This window comes from Cyanistes caeruleus, chromosome 20, assembly GCF_971803275.1.
Source record: "Cyanistes caeruleus chromosome 20, bCyaCae1.hap1.1, whole genome shotgun sequence".
In the NCBI taxonomy this organism is placed as follows: domain Eukaryota; kingdom Metazoa; phylum Chordata; class Aves; order Passeriformes; family Paridae; genus Cyanistes; species Cyanistes caeruleus.
In genome coordinates, this window is record NC_141720.1 from 6,635,826 (window position 1) to 6,653,322 (window position 17,497).

Sequence of the window (17,497 nt, forward strand, 5' to 3'; positions counted from 1 at the left end):
CTTTCCCTTAGCAACCAGGGAGAAGAACATTTACAAGGCATGAAAAATGTAGCTGTGCAGCCCTCAGAACTGGCAGGGTGTGGCTGCAGGTGCAGCTGGAAATTCCTCTTAAGTGGTAGCCACAAACAACAGGACCTCAATGGATTGCACCCCTTAAAAGGCAGAGTGGCTCATTCTCTTCAGCAGGCAGAACCAGGAGTTTAAACCTCTGGTCTCCACCCACGCAGGATCCTGGGCTTGGAACAAATACCTCTACATGCCTCAGTTTACCCATGTAAAACATACCTATAAATGGGGTAAGCATAAAAAAGTGACAGGAGGACAAAAGCTGAGACCTTAATGCAGAACATTCCATAGGATGTCACATGCATTCCCCAGCCTGGGAGGCTGAACTCTGGACATCTTTTTCTAGACAATCTTACACCTTTAATTTTCTGGATCTCCCAGCATGACCAATCTTCTTACTCCATAATGACAGAAAACTCTCATTCTTGACCCTAGGCAAGGTCAGGACCCAAACTCCAGTATTTTGGTTGCCAATCCCATTTTCCAAAGAGACATGCCACCATCCAGCACACACTGGTGTGGCACTAGGGCCTGCCTCCCACACGTGCCCCCAACACAGCTAATTTGTTTATTGGGCTGGACCAAGGTGAACGAGGCCCAGACCAAACAGACCCACAGGATGCAGGAGGCAGCTCTGGAATGCTCATTTTCTAGTCCAAAAATGGATCCCAGCCCACTTCCCCAGCACAGCATCAGCCCTTCTCTTAATTCATTCCTGGTCTCCAAGGAACCATTGCTGCCCACTTACCTTCCCAGCACCCCCACAAGGGCAGCAGCACAGCCCCTCCCCTTCCCAGGGATAGGATCAGGAAGGGGACATCAGAAGAGGAAGTAAAAAGTCAGAGGAGCATCAGGACCAAACCCAGAGTCACGTTCTGCTCCCACCCCCCAAATTTCATACCTTTGCTTCATCCTCCCCTACCCCAAAAGCACCAGTGGGCTTGGGAGCGCAGAGCTTTAGCCCACCTCGGCTCGATTTCTTTGGCCTCATAAACACCAGACAAAGACAAGGGACCTGCTGGTGCCATTTGGCCTGAGCGGTGCCAGGGGTGCGCTTGGCACAGCACGCAGCAGCACCAGCCTGCCAGCAGCATCGCAGCACAGCGGCTGCTGCAGCATCGCAGCGCCTTCAGCCCGTCCCAAACTGTGCCCCTTTCCTTCCCAATCCTTCAGCTCCTCTTCTCCCAGCCGCATTAACCATTACACAAAGAGAAAGCTAACAAATTAAGATAAAAACATTGAAAAACAGGACTTCCCCCCCCCACCTCGGCAAAGCCGCTGCTTCTCCTCCGCGGAAGCCCCCGCTGCAGAGCAGGGCCCGGGGCTGCCGGCACATGCAGTGACCCCGACCCCAAGAGGCAGCCAGGGACGGACACCTGCAGCCACAGACCCCCGGCAAGCCCCGCCAGAGCCCCCCGGCTCCCGGCAGCGCGCACCGTCCATCACCGCCGCGGACACGCGTGGGCCGCCCCGAGCCCCGTGCAGAGCGGCTCCTGGAGGGGACCGAGCCCCGCGGCAGCGCTCCGGCCCGGGGCAATTCGGGGAGACAAAGCCGGAGCTTGTCCCGCACGCTCACCTGGGTGTCGATCATCATCGTGCCCCGCTCATAGCCCCAGCGCCGCGCCGAGAGCCGCTGGCCCCGCTGCGGGTGCCGGGGCCGCACTCACGGGGCGATGCTCCGAGCCGGCCATGGGCCCCCCGAGCCGGCAGCGCCGAGCGCCCAGCGCGGCCGGGAGAGCCGGGAGAGCCGGGAGCGGGGCGGGCCCGGGGCGGGCACCGCTACCGGCAGGGAGGGGACAGCTCCCGGCTCCGCCCGGCCCCGTTCCCGAGAGGGAACTGCAGCGGGGGCGCCTCTCTGCTGGGCACCGCTCCGGGGGTACCCGGGACACCCCTTGTCTTTTTGGGGTGTGTTTTCCCCCGCGAGTGGGACCCGTGGGAAGGCACCGTGCGGACGGGGAGCGGGCGGTGCGAGTGGGAGCGGGGGCGGCGCTGAGTGTGGGTACAAACAGGAGGAAAGCTTGGGGCCGTGGCTGAGAGAAAACATCCCGGGCTGTCCCCGCTCCATGAGGAGAGGCCGGGACAGGGAGCCAGGGCACGACACGGAGCCCCGGGCACTGATCCCCGCTCATCCCGGACCGCACGGGGCTGAGCGCGTCCCCCGGGCAGCGCTCCGGCCGCACGGGCTGAGCTGCAGCGGGAGCCGGGGAACCAGAGGGGTTGCCCTGGAAACAGAGCGGCTCCGCTCCCCGGCATTTGTAATCATGAGGCCGATGACATGAGCCATTACAGCCGTGGCAGGAGAAGAAGGAGCCGGCTGAAGGCTGCGTCAATCCACGGCCGAGTGCTCCCAGCCGCCGCAGTGCCGCTCCTGGGCACCGACACCCCCCTTTTCTCCGGGGTCACAGCGGGAATGAGCGACAAGGCACAGCCCGTGGCACCTGCCCGTGTCCCGCTCCTCCGTGGCTCCGGCTCAGCTGAACCAGCAGCTCTGGCTGCCGAGCGCAGCCAGGAAAGGAAAAGGTGCTGCCCGGGCTCTGGCTCTGGCACTAGATGCTGCTACAGAGCAACATAATTCTAATTATAGTAACAGTGTCAGTGCTCAACAGTGAGAAAAACACGTACTGCAAAAGGTCTAGAACTATGTAATCTGCTGCTGGCAAAACTCACTAAAAACCACACCAGAATGAAGTGCTTTTAAAATGTGATTTGTACTCATCTGGCTTGGTTTAAATTGGCTGAAGGTTCATCAGGGGAGTGATGACGTGGGCATACAAGCAGTAGAGATTTGTGGTTAAAACTGCTTTTCTACTCCTAAGGCTTTACATTGGTTTCACATGAAACGGCGACATTTGGTGGATCTATGTTTAACCTAAATATAGCATGGGGAAAGTCACATCAATACAGCAACACTTGTGGAGAAAGGAGAGAGTCTGGTGGGCAGGCAGACATTCAAATGTCACCCTTCAGATGTGTTTTTCTAGCGATGCTTCCTTAAACCATTTGATTGTGTGGAGCAGAGCTCCGGGGTTGGGGATTTACCATGAGTAAAGTACAACCCAATCCACTCCTGTAACTCCTTCTCCAGTTCCTGCTGTCCCCAGACCTGTTGTCACTGTCACTCCACTGTCACTCCACCTGGAGAGCAGCTGTTGCTCTGCGTGTGTCACCCCTGGGGACTTGCTGGGGCAGGAGGTGGGATTCAAGTGAGAAAATAATAAACTTACTGCTAGGAGCTTTCCTTTGAGATCAGAGCAAATTCCCACTGAGTGGCCCAGACTGGGCCCTGTGCAAACACAGAACAAGAGACAGAGGCAGTCTGTCCCTCCAAAAGCCACCCAGGTGGGACAAAGGGCAGGGGAGTGAGCCCAGCAGCTCTGGCAGGGAGCTCCCAGCCTTCCAGCTCCTTTCCACCACCATGCTGCTTCAGCTGCATGAAGCCAGCCAGAGGCACGTGGCTTTTCCACAAACTGGTTTTATGCAGGGGATGTGTAACTGGTGTTCTTACCCCTCCTCATCCCCCCTCTGCTCAAATGTGACGTTATTTGTGCCCCACAGCCAGAGATCTCACCCACAGAAAATTTGTGTTGTTACACAAATTACAAATCCTGTTGAAATTGGTGCTGTGTGGTACAAAATGAGATTTCTGGTCAAAACTGTCAGGGAACATCACCTAAGGGAGAGTTATGGGAAATCCAGAGAGGGGTGGAAAAGAATCCTAATCTGGCTAAGTGGAAATGATCCTTGTCCTATCAGTGGGGAGAATGAAATGATCGAAGTCTGGCTCCACCTCAAATCATGTTCAGTACTGGAAGTTTCTGTTCTACACCACACAGAAATTTGCCCTTTGGGGGTGGATGCGGTGGGCAAAACAGCAGCAGGGAGAAGGAAAGAAACAGCCTCTGTCAGATGGGTGCTTAAATTAGAGACAGTGAATGATGAGTCTGTTCCAGCCAAGCAGAAAGGGATGGAAGGAAAAAGGGGCCCTTGGGAAGGCAAGAAGCTGCTGATTTGGGGGTGGGTTAAGGGCTTGAGTGGGAAATACCTTGAAAGCACAATCACATCACCAGGCAGTGGGGTTTATTTATTTACATGTGGTGATTCAGTTTTTGTGCAGTTCCCTGCATTTCTAAGTCCAAATTCCTTCGGCACAAGAACATCTAAGACAATACTGTCCCCTGTAGCCAGTGGAGGAAGGCAAGAGACACTGTGCTGCCTTCCTACAGCGTGCCTCAGTTTCCCCACTGTGCACTGGGTGTGGGTGGGGAATGCACTTCACAAAGCAGGTCCTGGTGAAGCTCCCACAGTGCACACAAGCCTCAGGCTACACAATCCAAACTGGGAGCAGGAAAGCTCTCTGCTGCTGCTGCTGCTGGGGGAGGAGATTAATCAGCAGGAGATGACAACAGAAGTCCAGCCTTCATTAATTAGAAGAGGGCACCAAGATGATTCAGGGAGCATCTCCCACACAGCACTGTGGGGTTTTTTTCTGCAGACATTCTCCTGCTCCCTGGAGGCATTGGGAGTTTGTAGGTACTGCTTCAAACTGCAACCCTGTGGAGTAGAACTGTGTCACACAAGAAGTCATTCCCCCGGGGAGAAGCTCTGGGACTGCCAGGAAAATAAACATGTTTGGCACAGCACAAATCAGGCCATTATGGTGTCAATCAGAGGGCTAAGGATTCAGCCAAAAGGCAGCTTGGATGCAGAGCTCAGACCAAGCCCTTCACAATTTTTTCAAAACAGGCACCCCAGAAACCCAGACCACCCTCCATCACCCATCATCTGTGCTGCAGAACTTCCTCTCACAAAGGATTTATGAGTATCTGCACAGGAATTCAATAATTAATGTGGCAGAATGAAGCCCTGTGGCTGCAAACCCAGAGCAATTTCCAACAGAATTAAGGCATAAGGAGAATTGGCCATTGGCACAGCTGATCTATGGATTTGTGGCTGCTACGGAACTTAATGTTTTTCTTGGAATCTGAATACTTTTCTACGAGGTCTAGCCCAGCTCAGCCACATACTGACACCATGAGATAAAATTATCTGGCTTGTCCTGTGCAGGGCAGACTGGACAGCTCCTTTTGGCTGGTAAAGAATCCTTACACATAGATATATAATTAGCATAATAACCCAGTTTCAGCATGGCCTTGAGGCACTAACTCTTTAACAAATAAGAAACATACAGTATTAATCCTGGACTCGTTGGAAATGTATCTTTCTGGAAATATTTGGATAAGTATTTTTCCTCACCATTTTGGCTCAGATGAGGTGCCTGGTTACCCAACATGCATGGCAGGGGTTTCAGTTGTGGTTTAGTTAGGTAAAGGGACATCTTCCTCCTGCACATCACTAAGAACAATCTGGAGAAAATGTAATAAAGCCCCTTTGCTGGATTAAGCACAAATCAGCCAATCCAGCTGCCACTGGGGCTTTGGAGCTGGAGGTATTTCAGGTACCTTATCTATATTATGAGTCTGTAAAAGCTTTTCTAATTAGTCTTCTGGAAGATGAAATGCCTACAATGACAGTGGCAAGTGCCATTTCCAGCCTGCTCACAGGACTGAAATGGCTCGTTAAGTCAGCAGCAATCAGTTGTGGGGCCCTAAAGCTTTGAATACTTGATTCCCTGCCATACAGCAATTTTCACATGTGAGGAGAAGCAGGAACAGTCAGGCACCTCTTCCCTATTTTCCCTCTCACTGCCAAATAAGCTTTTTTTTCCTTTTTTTTTTTTTCTTTTTTTCCCCCTAAGCTGTTCCCTTAGAAACAGCCTGTTCACCCTTTCACCCTGCTCCTTCCCTCCCCGCTGGACGCTGCCGTTCCCAGCATCTCCCGTGGCCTCTCTCCTGCTCCGAGTGAACAGGAATTTTCATGTTCAGCCCTTTGGTATCAGAGGGAGCTGATGCTGATGGCAGCTCCCCTGTGACAAGGGAGGTGGCTGTGCTGGAACCTCAGCTGCCAGCCTTGGCTGCTCCCTTGTGCTCACCCCAGGGAGCTGTCAGCCTCTAAATGCCTGCTTCAGCTCCTCAGCACATCCAAGGAGAGAAAATGTTAACCCCAGCCTACTTCCAACTCCACGCCGAACTCCCAGCTTCAGCAGAGCATTTCATTATGGAATGAAATCATCCTGTTTTCTGGAAAGGATCATGCTGTCAGCTCCAGCAGCTTCTCGCCAATTTATTTCACAGAGCTTAGAAAAATTGGAAAGGGCTGAAGCAGTGGAGAGGAACATGAACATCTCAAAAACAAGTTTTCTGTATTGGAAAAGATTACAAGATCCACAGAGACATGTGACCCAGGGAAAAGGTTCAGAGCACATCTGTGATTGAAATAAACCCAAAGAAGTTCAGTCTGCTTTGAGCTGTGCCAGTTCTGTCTCAACTTGGGTCTCCAAAGCACAGACTGGAATTTGGGAGATAACTGCTAGATGAGTTCACAATGTTTGTCCTGTCAGACCAGGGCTCTTACTGGCAATGCCTGGCACCAGCCCTCTGCTGAGAAGGTCCAAGAAATCCTGCTGCACACCACTCAGGGAAAACGTGCTCTGAGTGCAAGTTTCTTCCTGATTCTGACAAAAGGTGTTAGTTTAAATCATAATGCAGGAAAAATTATCACCCTGAAATGTTCTTTTTTTTTTTTTCTTTTTTTTTTAAGTGAAAAGGTATTTACCAAAACTCAAGATCTTCTCCACAAGAACGTCAAATGCCATTTTGATCTTGTTAAGTTTCTGCCAGGCCTCTGGAAAACAGTCATGGGAAGGCAACTACATCCATGCATTGGATCACTGGCCTTTTGGATGTTTTTCTGTGTGCCACAGCCTCAGGCAGGATGTATTTACAAAGAGTGGGAGACCAGAAACCTTTTCAGTCTCACCTGCATTTTGATTGCTGCTTCTGAAATGCTTTGAGACTCTGGTCTCCAGAGGAACTATCCATACCTTCCCTTCCTACCAGGAACAAAAATTCACAGTTCTGCAGGAACTGATTTTGATGGGTTTTGGTTTGTTGCAGGGATCAGGTGGTCAATTTCGGACCTCTTTGTAGTTTTTATCCACTGTGGAAAAACGTATGAGGCGGATTTCGGGGGGCTTTGGCTTCCTGTCATCCCATATATACTCTGGAGAAAGCAGCTTGGAGGGTTTGTGGGTCAGGAAGTGCCTGTTGAGGTGACTCTCCTCCTGCCAGGCTGCCATGACCCCGTTGGCTTTGTCTGCCAGGATGGTCATGTGGCAGCTCTTGGTGAACTCGTAGACGTTCTTAACCAAGCCTCCAAACACGGCTCCTCCGTAGTAGAAATCCCCTTCTCCCTTGGGGATGAAGGCTGCTGAGGAGCTCCTCCTCTCATAAGGGAACTGCTCTCGTGGCACTTGGAAGTAGCCAGGGTGGATGGCGGCCACCGTGTCCCCCAGGGTCTCAGGGCCCCAGGGGTTGTGGAACACCATGTCCACGTCCAGGCAGAAGAGGTACTGCACCTCGCGATGGCTCACCTCGGCCACGTGCCGGTTGATGGTCTCCATCCTGCGCATGGAGATCTCCTGCCAGCTGGAGTATCTCTGGACAGGGACGGTGAGCAGCCTGCGCCCTGGCCGCAGCTGCGCCCGGGGGATGCTCTCGGGGCTGTCTGTGAAGATGTAATAATTGACCCGGTAGCCACGCATGAAGTGCCGCTCTGCCGACTCCAGGAAGCGCCGCACGAACCTCGTGTACCTGCACAGACACAGCCCGTGGAGAGCCCAGCAGGGACAAGGACGACCTTTCTGAGCAGAGGGACTTTCTGCAAGGGTGTGGAGTGATAGAGCAAAGGGGAATGGCCTTCAGCTGAGGGAGGGCAGGGTTAGATTGGGAGAAGGAATTCTTCCCTATGAGGATGGGGCACAGGTTACCCAGAGGAGCTGTGGAAGTGTCCAAGTACAGGTTGATGCAACCTGGTGTATTGGAAGTGCCCTGGGAACTGCCCATGGTGTGGAAGAAGATAAATTTTAAGGTCCCTTCCAACCCAAACCATCTGGGATTCCAAGGGGATTATGAAGGGCTCATTAGTGAATGCAAGACAAGGAGTGAGGAGAGTTCAGTGATTATGACTGCAGGAATCCACACACTACACATGTAACACGTCTAGTGGAGGATGAGGAATAAGTGGATTATCCCCGTTTTGACCAGCTCTAATTCCCAAGATGCCTTATTCTTAAAAAATACTGCCCACACCTCAGGTACCTCCAGTGTTGTTATCCCATGCACTTGTGTGATTACAGACACACTGGAGGGACACAAACCCCGCTATAAAACGGGACAAATTTCAGGAAAAGGAAAGCCAAAGCCGTCTTTCCACAGAGGAGGAGCATCACCCCAAGAACTGTGCCCACTGAGTGCTTCCCTTACTTTCCAACAGCAAAGGCTGTCACCCCTATGGTGAGGTTCAGGGGTCTATAGGCACTGTCCAGGATCTCAGGATTGAAGGTCCCTTCCCAGACGATGGGGGCCAGCCATGGTGTGACTGTCAGCACATCCTGGCGCCTGAAGGGGGAAAAACCCAGAAATGTTAATTAAATGTAACTGTTCCTGTTGGTTTTGAGGCTACTAAATGGAAAAGAAGCATGAAAAAAGGCAGCTAGAAGAGTGTGTGAATCAGCATTAATTCGCCATGGAGGGTATTAGCTCAGATATTTTCTCCCTGCACTCTTATTTAAGGTTACAGAGCATGGACATTTCAATTCCTGGGCTGAAATTAAGCACTTTAATACATCAGTTAAAACCTGAGGATCTGCTGAAATCTCATTTAAGGACCTTTCTGCTGAGGAGAGTTTAATGACCACTGAACTCTCAGAATGGGAAGCTGTGCCTATTTGCCATCAGCCTGATGCAGATTGCTACATGCAGATTAAAACACAAGTAATAATAATATGAAAATTACTATAAAAATATACCCCATTGCTGTGTTATTAAAACACAGCTTGCAGCATGACAGCTTACTTTTCCAGTATTTATATATAGTTCCAACACAATCAGTTACAATTCAAAATGCTGTGTGAGAGCCAGCATTAAAATATCTAACAAAGTTAGAAAAAATCCTTAATCTCTTGTGAGAGAAGTGGAAATACTGAATATAAATGCAGTAGAATCTGATTCTGCCCTGTTACAGCTCTGCAGTGCTGTTTCAATTTGCTTGCTTTGTTTTCACTGTTTCATTCTTACCTTTTTGATTTTAAAAGGAGATGTCATTTATGGTGGAATTCACCCCTGCCTGCTCCCATTCGCTCCAGACCAGGAGCTGGAGCCCTCTGCTAATGAAATTTGTCACACACAGCACGTGGCCACACCTGGGGGCTGCCAGGCTCCCACCTGACACAGTTCCAAGGCAAAACAGCTCCAGAATCAAACTGGGGGAGCTGTGGGGAGCAGCCTGGTGCTTCAGGCAGCAGATCCAATCAGATTCTCTAGCCCAGATCTAATATTTTCAGTCTGAGAGGATACAAGAATAGCAGTTTGACTCCTTCCTACAGCAATGCATGTGATTGAAAGATTATACAGGAAGAAGAATTTGTGTTGGGAAAAATGTACTAACGGATCTGTTCTGTTTCTGGGTTGATTAGACTTTTTTTTTTTTTTTTGGAAAGGGAAGGAAACATGCATGTTCACTTCTCTAAGCTTTTTAAATTTCATCTTAAAGGGCTTCCCTGGGTTTCCCAATGAGTCACAGTCATGGTCATCCTCTGCACGCCAGTGAACTCCCACCAGAAGACACAGAGGAGGAAGAGCTTCAAGATTCTCCCCTTGTTTAGCCCAGTGTGCACCAGCTGATTTAGCACAGAAATTTATTCCAGTATGGAAGAAATATTCAGGCTGAGCACATCCTGAATATGTGAGGGAAATAATATTTAAATATATATGTGTGTGTGTTCCAACAGGGTGTGTTGTTAACATGCAAAAGAACGTGGTTGTGGAAGGTGAACTGCTCCAGATAAAGTCACAGGAGCAGGGCCAAAGGAGGCTGTAACAACCTGGGCTGCACAGAGAGTTTGTCCAAGCCACTTCTTACTGCTGCTGTCCCAAATCTTCCCTTAAAGCCCCTGCTCTGGCTGTGTTTGAGGTTTGTCTGTGTTTGGTGAAACCACTGCTGAAGGTCACACCTGCTTTATGTTGCCCTGAAATGGGTTCAAAGCTCCCACAGCTGGTTCCAGAGCACAGCTCCAGAAGGTATTTCCCACTTACAGATATCACACATCTCCCATCTCAAAAAGAGCCCCTGGCCACAAGAGTGTGTGTGCACTAATGTAATAATTGGGAATTAACAGTAAGTGTGTTAATAAGTGTACAGTAACCATACCCAACCTCAGAGCAGCACAGGCAGCAGCTGACACACCCCTGTGCTTGGATTCTCAGGGAACAACATCCTGCTCAATGTGCCCCAGGACTCTGGAACTGTGAGTGCTGCAAAGTGCCCAAACCAAACTCAGCAAACAAAGTTCAAAGAAACTTACTTTGGCGCCAGCACTCTTGGCTGCTGATAAAATAATCTGTAAAAGGGAAGAAATATCCATTGAATAATACATGAATATGCCTGGAAGAGAGGAGCAGAAGTTTAAAAGTCAGGAGATAAAAAGCCAGTACTTACTGGGGGAAAAGCTGGATTAGCTTCTCTTCTGTATACTGGAGTTTCATGGAGCTGCATGATGGGGTGGGGAAAGAAATGGATTGTTAGGCTTTTCTTAAAATATCAACAAGTTTGGCTGTAGGACCTGCTGCTGTCCTGAGAGCTGTCCAAACCCAGCTCCAGCTGCTGTGGACACTGCCCTGCTCGGCCCAGGGTTAGGCATCACCTGCACACACCTCCAGGGCTCCCTGGCAAGGGACAGCTTTGGGACACCACATAACAGGGACAGAGAGATTCTGTATCTCTCAATCTCTCTCTCTCAGCAATCCCAGTCTGTGGGGATATCAGTGTGCAGGGGCCAAAATCCAGGTGGGACTGTCAGGTCCCATACAAACATGGTCATGTATGTGCTCCATGCCCTTCAAAGCTGCTCCTGGTCACCTGGAGGGCTGAACTGCCTGAAATAATCACATTTCCAACAGCATTCAGAGAAATAAGCACCTCACAAGACACAATGGTTTGGAATGGGCTGGAGCAATCAGAAATACCTCCATGAAACATCATTTTTTTCTATTTGTATAGAAATACCTATTTGGTCATGGGGAAAGCCATTGTCATGTCCTAGCTGTGGTGCAGTGTGGCAGTGAGGAGGTCACTGGGGCCACGTCCCTGGCCCCTGCACAGTGTAAATTCTCCTCTGTGCAGCTCTGGGGGAGCTCTTGGCAGCCAGGCTAGCTCAGGTACATCAGCTTGCAGCAGGCAAGGAAGCTCATTTTTTCAGGTCCAGAGCTCAAGCGCTGCCATGGCACAGAACATTCATGATCCCAGATCCCAGAGGGAAGAACAGGAGCATGATGAGAACTGGGGGTTATTCCTGCCTGTGCCAGAGCTCCTCATGTGCCTGTTCACATCACCTCTCTGGTTTGGGTGTCTCTGTCTGCTGAGTGGATCCCTAAAGCACGGCTGTGCACGTGCAGGTGTGTGATTTCACCCTGATAAGGAAGCTGTGTGAACCTTTTAGGCCTGGGCTCTGACCCACAACAAACAAAGCCTCCCTCACCCATGCAGACCCAGAGCTGTCACACAGGGCAGGCAGGCCCAAACTGCATTTTTAGCTTTTTGTTTGAAGAGAGTGACTAATTACAGCTTCATAAATAAAGAACAAGTGACTTGTTAATCACTGTTTCTGTTGTCAGTGAAGAGCAGGACTGAAACAGTGATCTGTGTTACTTATTAGGCACAAAACAAAATACTTACAAGATTTCAGGGCAAGGAAGGTAGTAGGGCAGGTAGTGCACTTTTCTAGTCCCAGCTAGAGCCCTGTGAGAGCAAAGAAATATTTTAAGATAGGAAATGTTGAAGGAAACATTCCTAGGATTTTCCAAGATCACCTAAGGACCTGGCAAAGATTTTGAGAGGTAATTCTGGTTAACTCCATGTCTACTTTATTAATTAGTGTTAATTAATGCTGTGTTCACATTTTAACACAATGTCCTGCTGCTGAGGCAAAATGCAGCTACCCACAAGGTGAAAGTACAGTAAGTTTCAATATCATAAATATGAGATAATTCATAATAATTTAATAATTAATACTTAATAGAAATGCCTTCCCTCAGATTCCCTTCCAACGATGTTTCGATGTTTGAGTTTGCTCCAGAGAATCTCTAAGCCATACTCAGTGGTCAGAATATTCAGTTACAAAATCCACAGTGGTTCAAAGATATCTGACAGCTACAGAGCTGTCCCTGGTGACACTGGAGTGAGTTTGGACTGTTTGAAGACACAGATAATCACCTCTGTTAAATGAGCTAAAATGTAACTGGAATATTCTATACTTGTTTGTGGGTCACTATGGTGTCAGCAGCTTGATTTGGACTCAGTTGCTCTTTTTTCCTCTTTCCCCTAGGGCTTTCTCCCTCTACCATTATCTATTACACATATTGCTGTTCTTTCTTCCAGCTCAAACAGGGGCTTCCCACAAAATGCACAGCCTTTGTTTTTTAGTTCTGTGAGTTTTGCCACAGGATCTACACAGGATGTTTTAGGTATGACCAAGCTGGCCAGCAAATTCTTACCAGATAACTGCAGCAACAGCACCCAGGCAGACAAGAGATCCCACCAGCACTTTCCTGGAAATCATTTCTAGAGGAGAAGGAAGGGTGACTTCTTCTGAATTCCAGCAGTTTCACTCTGCAGAGAAGAAATACAGAGAGAGGGCTGTAAGTACCTCACTGTGAGAGAAACAGATCATTTCCTCAGAGGAGGAAGAAGTTCATGGGTAGTTTCTCTTCCACTTTTTCTGAAGTGATGAACACAGAAGGTGCCAGACTGTAAGAGCCAGGGCACTGATGTAAAATGTCTGAGCAAGGTCTCCATTTCAGGGGGCTTTAACCTGGCTCTAGTGCATGTGTAGCCGTTCTGATTTGATTCCACTTTCTGTAGATTCCATTTTTTCATCTCAAGCACACACCCTTTGCAATTTAATGAAATCACCCAGCCCAGTCCTATCAGAGAGCTAACACAGTTATCACCTGGGCTGATAAACTCCACCTTTCACAGTCCTGTAACCACCAGAGACACTCCCTGCAAAGGTGCATGTGGGAAAGGTAAACTGAGGTGCGAGACCAGCAAAGAAACGTTTCACAATCCTAATGCATGTTGGGTAAAGATTAAGCCAAAGAAATTATTTCCTCTACAACAGCCATGAAAAATCAACTTTCCTGAGCCCAGCAGTCTTACCTTGAATGCTCAGATCAATCCCTTCTTCTGTTCACAGGGAACCTGCCCTAAATCAGGACAGGTGCTCACAGGGAAGCAAAAGTGCCCACAGTGTGACCTTTGGTCCCTGTGACGAACACAAAATGCATTTGCATGGGGCCTGCAAAGGTATTACAAGCACATTAATTGTTATTTCTTTCGTTATTTCCTTCAGTGAGGACAGAAGCAGGGAGCTGTGGGTCAGGCTCACGTGTTTTTATTTCACTGCTGCTATCTCAGGACCCAACCCTCCTGATCTGGACAGACAGGAGTGATTTTCCTGCTTTAATTTCTTTGACTGGAAAAAGACAAGTGGCAAAAAGTTCCTTAATTTGCTTTACTGTGTCACATAGAAATCCTCTCTGGTGCTTCTCCCTCACTTTCCTTTGAGACAATCTAATTAGCTTTCACCAGGATGCATCACAAAATACTACCTAAAATAATGACTAATTACATATATACACATATATATGTATTTCTGTGTGTGCATCTATATAAATATATGTGCCTTAAGGCCTTCCACTATTTAAAGCTTTCATGGATTCATGCTGAGCAGCTCTGGATTCTTGCCTAAAAATGCTGCAGATCCACAAACACAGAAAGATGTACAAACAGCCTTCCCCCTCTAGCAGCTATTCTGTGTTTTGACCAGTTTTATCTCATTCCTGTGCTAGTTGTGTCATGAGAGCTGCTATGCTGACGCCAGGATTTGTCAGTGCCACGTTTCTTACCTTGTGCTTGATGCTTCCAGCACATGCAAAGCAGACAAATGAGCAGAGGAGGGTTCAAACAGTTGTTTTTCAGCCATTCTGTGAGAGATGGCTGCAGTAGGAAAGTCCTTCTCATCAGCAGGCTTCCAAATTTCCAACCAGGATCTCACTTGCTGTAGTTCAGGTCTGGGCAGTCTCCCTTTCCATACCTGAAGGCTCCAATGTTTCCTTCCTTCTTCTCTTCTGTGACGTCCTTCAATCTTTCCTTGTAATTTTCTAACTTTAAGATCTGGGATTGTTTCTGTCAGCTCTGACTGGACTCTGTCTAATCAGCCCATTCTCATGAAACTGGTGTCAAAGCAACCCAAGTTCTCCTGCTGAGCCCTCAGAAGAATGAAGCAAAGCTGGATTTACCCCCAAAACTGAAAAGCTGTCACAGTTCATGCATTCCCACAGGACATTTGCCTGCTTTGCAAGGACACAGCACTGGGATGACATTCAGCCTGTGACCAAATGCAATCCACGTGTTTTCTATGGAAGCACTCCCAGCCAGGTCTGAGGCGTATAAAACCTTGTACTTCGCTTCATGAAAACAATTTTCAGGCTATTTGTTTTTCTAAAACATCAAGCCCTGACTGAACCCTGTTTTCCCTGGGGCTTGCAGCCCCTCCCAGCTGGATGCCACTTTCCAGTTGCATAAATATCCTCTCAACATTTCCAGCCAAAGCATGAAGGAACACACAAACAGTCCCACTTTGCAGACCCTCCTGGGGATTCCCATTTTCTGCACCTGACCCACGCTCTTATCTTCATAGCATACAGAGATAGCTCAGAATTTGGGTGATGGGGAAGGATAGAGGATCCAGAACAGAGAGAAGAAAGGGGACTAATAATTAGCCTCAATTTGGACAGTAAAATTAACACAGAATAATAATAAAAAAAAAAAAATAAAAGTTGTGGGTGTTTGGTATTTTAGTGCAGTTTCAGCTGTTGTAATGGGCATAGAGTACTTCCATGTGTCTTTTACAGAGTAAACAGCTAATCCCTCAGGAAAACAAATACACATTTTTTGAAATATCACATCATTAGGAGCACAGCTATTGCATTCACCCTTATTTTCTATGGTACAAACCTGCTGGAACTCTGGAGCCCATTGACATTGAAACATCTTTTGCATCTAAAACCATCTGAGATTTACCTCAACTAACTTACAGTTACTATGAATACAAACAAAAATTTAATGTACGTGGTTGCAGCTGATGACTCTCCAACCAAATAGAAATCACAGCTAAAGCATTTTTAATAATTACTCAGGTTCCTTGAATTTGTTCAGAGAGTTTTTTAGAAAGGATATGGCTGAAAATAGCTGTTACTCCCAAATGAACTTGCTTGACCTCCCAGAACAAAGCACTACTTTATCTTCAAGCCCTGCTTGGAAAGCATTCTGGACAGCTGATAAATACCTCACTTGTAGACCATTCCATGGAAAATATTCTTTGCAGAGCAACTATTTCAGATTTCCAAACGTGTATTTCACATTTCTACAACTGAAGTGGCGAGCTGTGAGTGCGAGGTCATTCAGAACATGAAGAAAGAGGAGAAGAAGAGCTCCATCTGTGCCTGGGAAGTTTCCTTGCTGGACTCCAGTGTGGAACAGGCTGCCTTTGGCTCCCGTGACACAAATGTGCTCAGTCACACCTGAGGCTTGAACTTAGCACAAATCCACTGCTCGGGCTGCTGGCTCAGATTATTGCTGCACCACGGAGTTACCTGGGCTGTGGCAGGGATCCAGCTGGGAGGTACTGCCTGCACAGCCTGCACAGCACAACCTGCACAGCAGAACCTGCACAGCACAATCCTCACAGCACAACCTGCACAGCACAGCCTGCACAGCACAATCCTCACAGCACAACCCTCACAGCACAGCCTGCACAGCACAACCTGCACAGCACAACCTGCACAGCACAACCCTCACAGCACAATCCTCACAGCACAGCCTGCACAGCACAACCTGCACAGCACAACCCTCACAGCACAATCCTCACAGCACAATCCTCACAGCACAACCCTCACAGCACAACCTGCACAGCAGAACCTGCACAGCACAACCTGCACAGCACAATCCTCACAGCACAACCTGCACAGCACAGCCTGCACAGCACAACCTGCACAGCACAACCTGCACTGCACAATCCTCACAGCACAACCTGCACAGCACAGCCTGCACAGCACAGCCTGCACAGCACAACCTGCACAGCACAACCCTCACAGCACAACCTGCACAGCAGAACCTGCACAGCACAGCCTGCACAGCACAACCTGCACAGCACAGCCTGCACAGCACAATCCTCACAGCACAGCCTGCACAGCACAGCCTGCACAGCACAATCCTCACAGCACAGCCTGCACAGCACAGCCTGCACAGCACAATCCTCACAGCACAGCCTGCACAGCACAGCCTGCACAGCACAGCCTGCACAGCACAACCTGCACAGCACAACCGACACAGCACAGCCTGCACAGCACAATCCTCACAGCACAGCCTGCACAGCACAACCTGCATCTCCCTCACAGCACAGCCTGCACAGCACAGCCTGCACTGCACAACCTGCATCTCCCTCACAGCACAACCCTCACAGCACAATCCTCACAGCACAGCCTGCACAGCACAGCCTGCACAGCAGAACCTGCACAGCACAACCTGCACAGCACAACCTGCACAGCACAGCCTGCACAGCACAGCCTGCACAGCACAGCCTGCACAGCACAACCCTCACAGCACAACTGACACAGCACAACCTGAATGGCACAACCTGCATCTCCCTCACAGCACATTCACCAGCTTCACTGAGAAGGCAAAAAAGTTTCTTCCAAAGCACCAGATTGAGAGAATTGAGGATTCAACTGGACTCAGTTTATAACATCTTTGAGCTCAGTAGAAATTATCAGTCCACACCAACCACCATCAGGAGGGCATCTGCAAGGTTTGACTGATCTCAGGGTCAGAGCTGCTTTATTTTCTGGATAGACTGATCTTCCCCAGCAGCCAAGCTGTACTTTCCCTCCTGAGCTGGACAAACAGCTGCTCAAGTTTACATTTGTATTTCTGTATAAACAACAATAAAGGACAAAATTGGTAATGACCAAATCAAATTTTGCACTGATGAACTGTACAAAGAAGAAACCCTTGCGGGCACCTGTGGTTGCCAGAATTATTTATTTTTGCCTATTTTTTTATTGCCAAAGATAGACTTGGAGCCAATCCTTCTAACCGTCAAGATCAGTCAGTGTGTCCTATGGATGATCCACAAAGATCAGTTAGCTCCACACTAAATCCATGCACATGTACATGTTTGTGTTTATGTCTATAT

The 17,497-nt window shown here is 48.8% G+C and overlaps 2 protein-coding genes across 8 annotated transcripts in view; both read right to left on the minus strand.

Moving 5' to 3' along the window:
• Positions 1-1,835, minus strand: part of RALGDS (ral guanine nucleotide dissociation stimulator) — a 60,682-nt gene extending 58,847 nt beyond the window's left edge. The window contains exon 1 of one of the 3 annotated variants that reach the window (XM_086858282.1): positions 1,643-1,835. In XM_086858282.1, coding sequence (XP_086714408.1) covers positions 1,643-1,660 — 18 coding nt within the window. In that variant the 5' untranslated portion in view covers positions 1,661-1,835. The remainder of the gene's footprint in view (positions 1-1,642) is intronic. The other 2 variants (XM_086858280.1, XM_086858281.1) reach the window with 2 other exon arrangements.
• Positions 1,836-6,226: 4,391 nt separating this feature from the next.
• GBGT1 (globoside alpha-1,3-N-acetylgalactosaminyltransferase 1 (FORS blood group)) lies at positions 6,227-17,155 on the minus strand. Of its 5 annotated transcripts, none has more exons than XM_023938258.2 (8): positions 14,148-17,155; positions 13,399-13,537; positions 12,735-12,849; positions 11,917-11,979; positions 10,681-10,731; positions 10,547-10,582; positions 8,448-8,582; positions 6,227-7,775 (listed from the first exon to the last, which is right to left on the minus strand). In XM_023938258.2, the coding sequence occupies exons 3-8, from the start codon at positions 12,797-12,799 to the stop codon at positions 7,091-7,093; spliced, it is 1,035 nt and encodes a 344-aa protein (XP_023794026.2). In that variant the 5' UTR covers positions 12,800-12,849; positions 13,399-13,537; positions 14,148-17,155; the 3' UTR covers positions 6,227-7,090. The 5 variants fall into 5 exon arrangements, with proteins under 5 accessions (XP_023794026.2, XP_023794027.2, XP_023794030.2 ...); XM_023938259.2 differs by having other exon boundaries at positions 13,399-13,504; positions 14,148-16,959; XM_023938262.2 differs by lacking the exons at positions 13,399-13,537; positions 14,148-17,155 and adding an exon at positions 13,052-13,175.
• Between the last annotated feature and the right edge of the window lie 342 nt (positions 17,156-17,497).

Coding starts and splice junctions, on each gene's coding strand:
- GBGT1 (XM_023938258.2), bottom strand. CDS start 12,799: ATGATTTCCAGGAAAGTGCTGGTGGGATCTCTTGTCTGCCTGGGTGCT. Junction 8,583..10,546: donor CCAAGAGTGCTGGCGCCAAA/GTAAGTTTCTTT, acceptor TTCCCCCTTCAG/GCGCCAGGATGTGCTGACAG. Junction 7,776..8,447: donor ACAGCCTTTGCTGTTGGAAA/GTAAGGGAAGCA, acceptor GTGTCTGTGCAG/GTACACGAGGTTCGTGCGGC.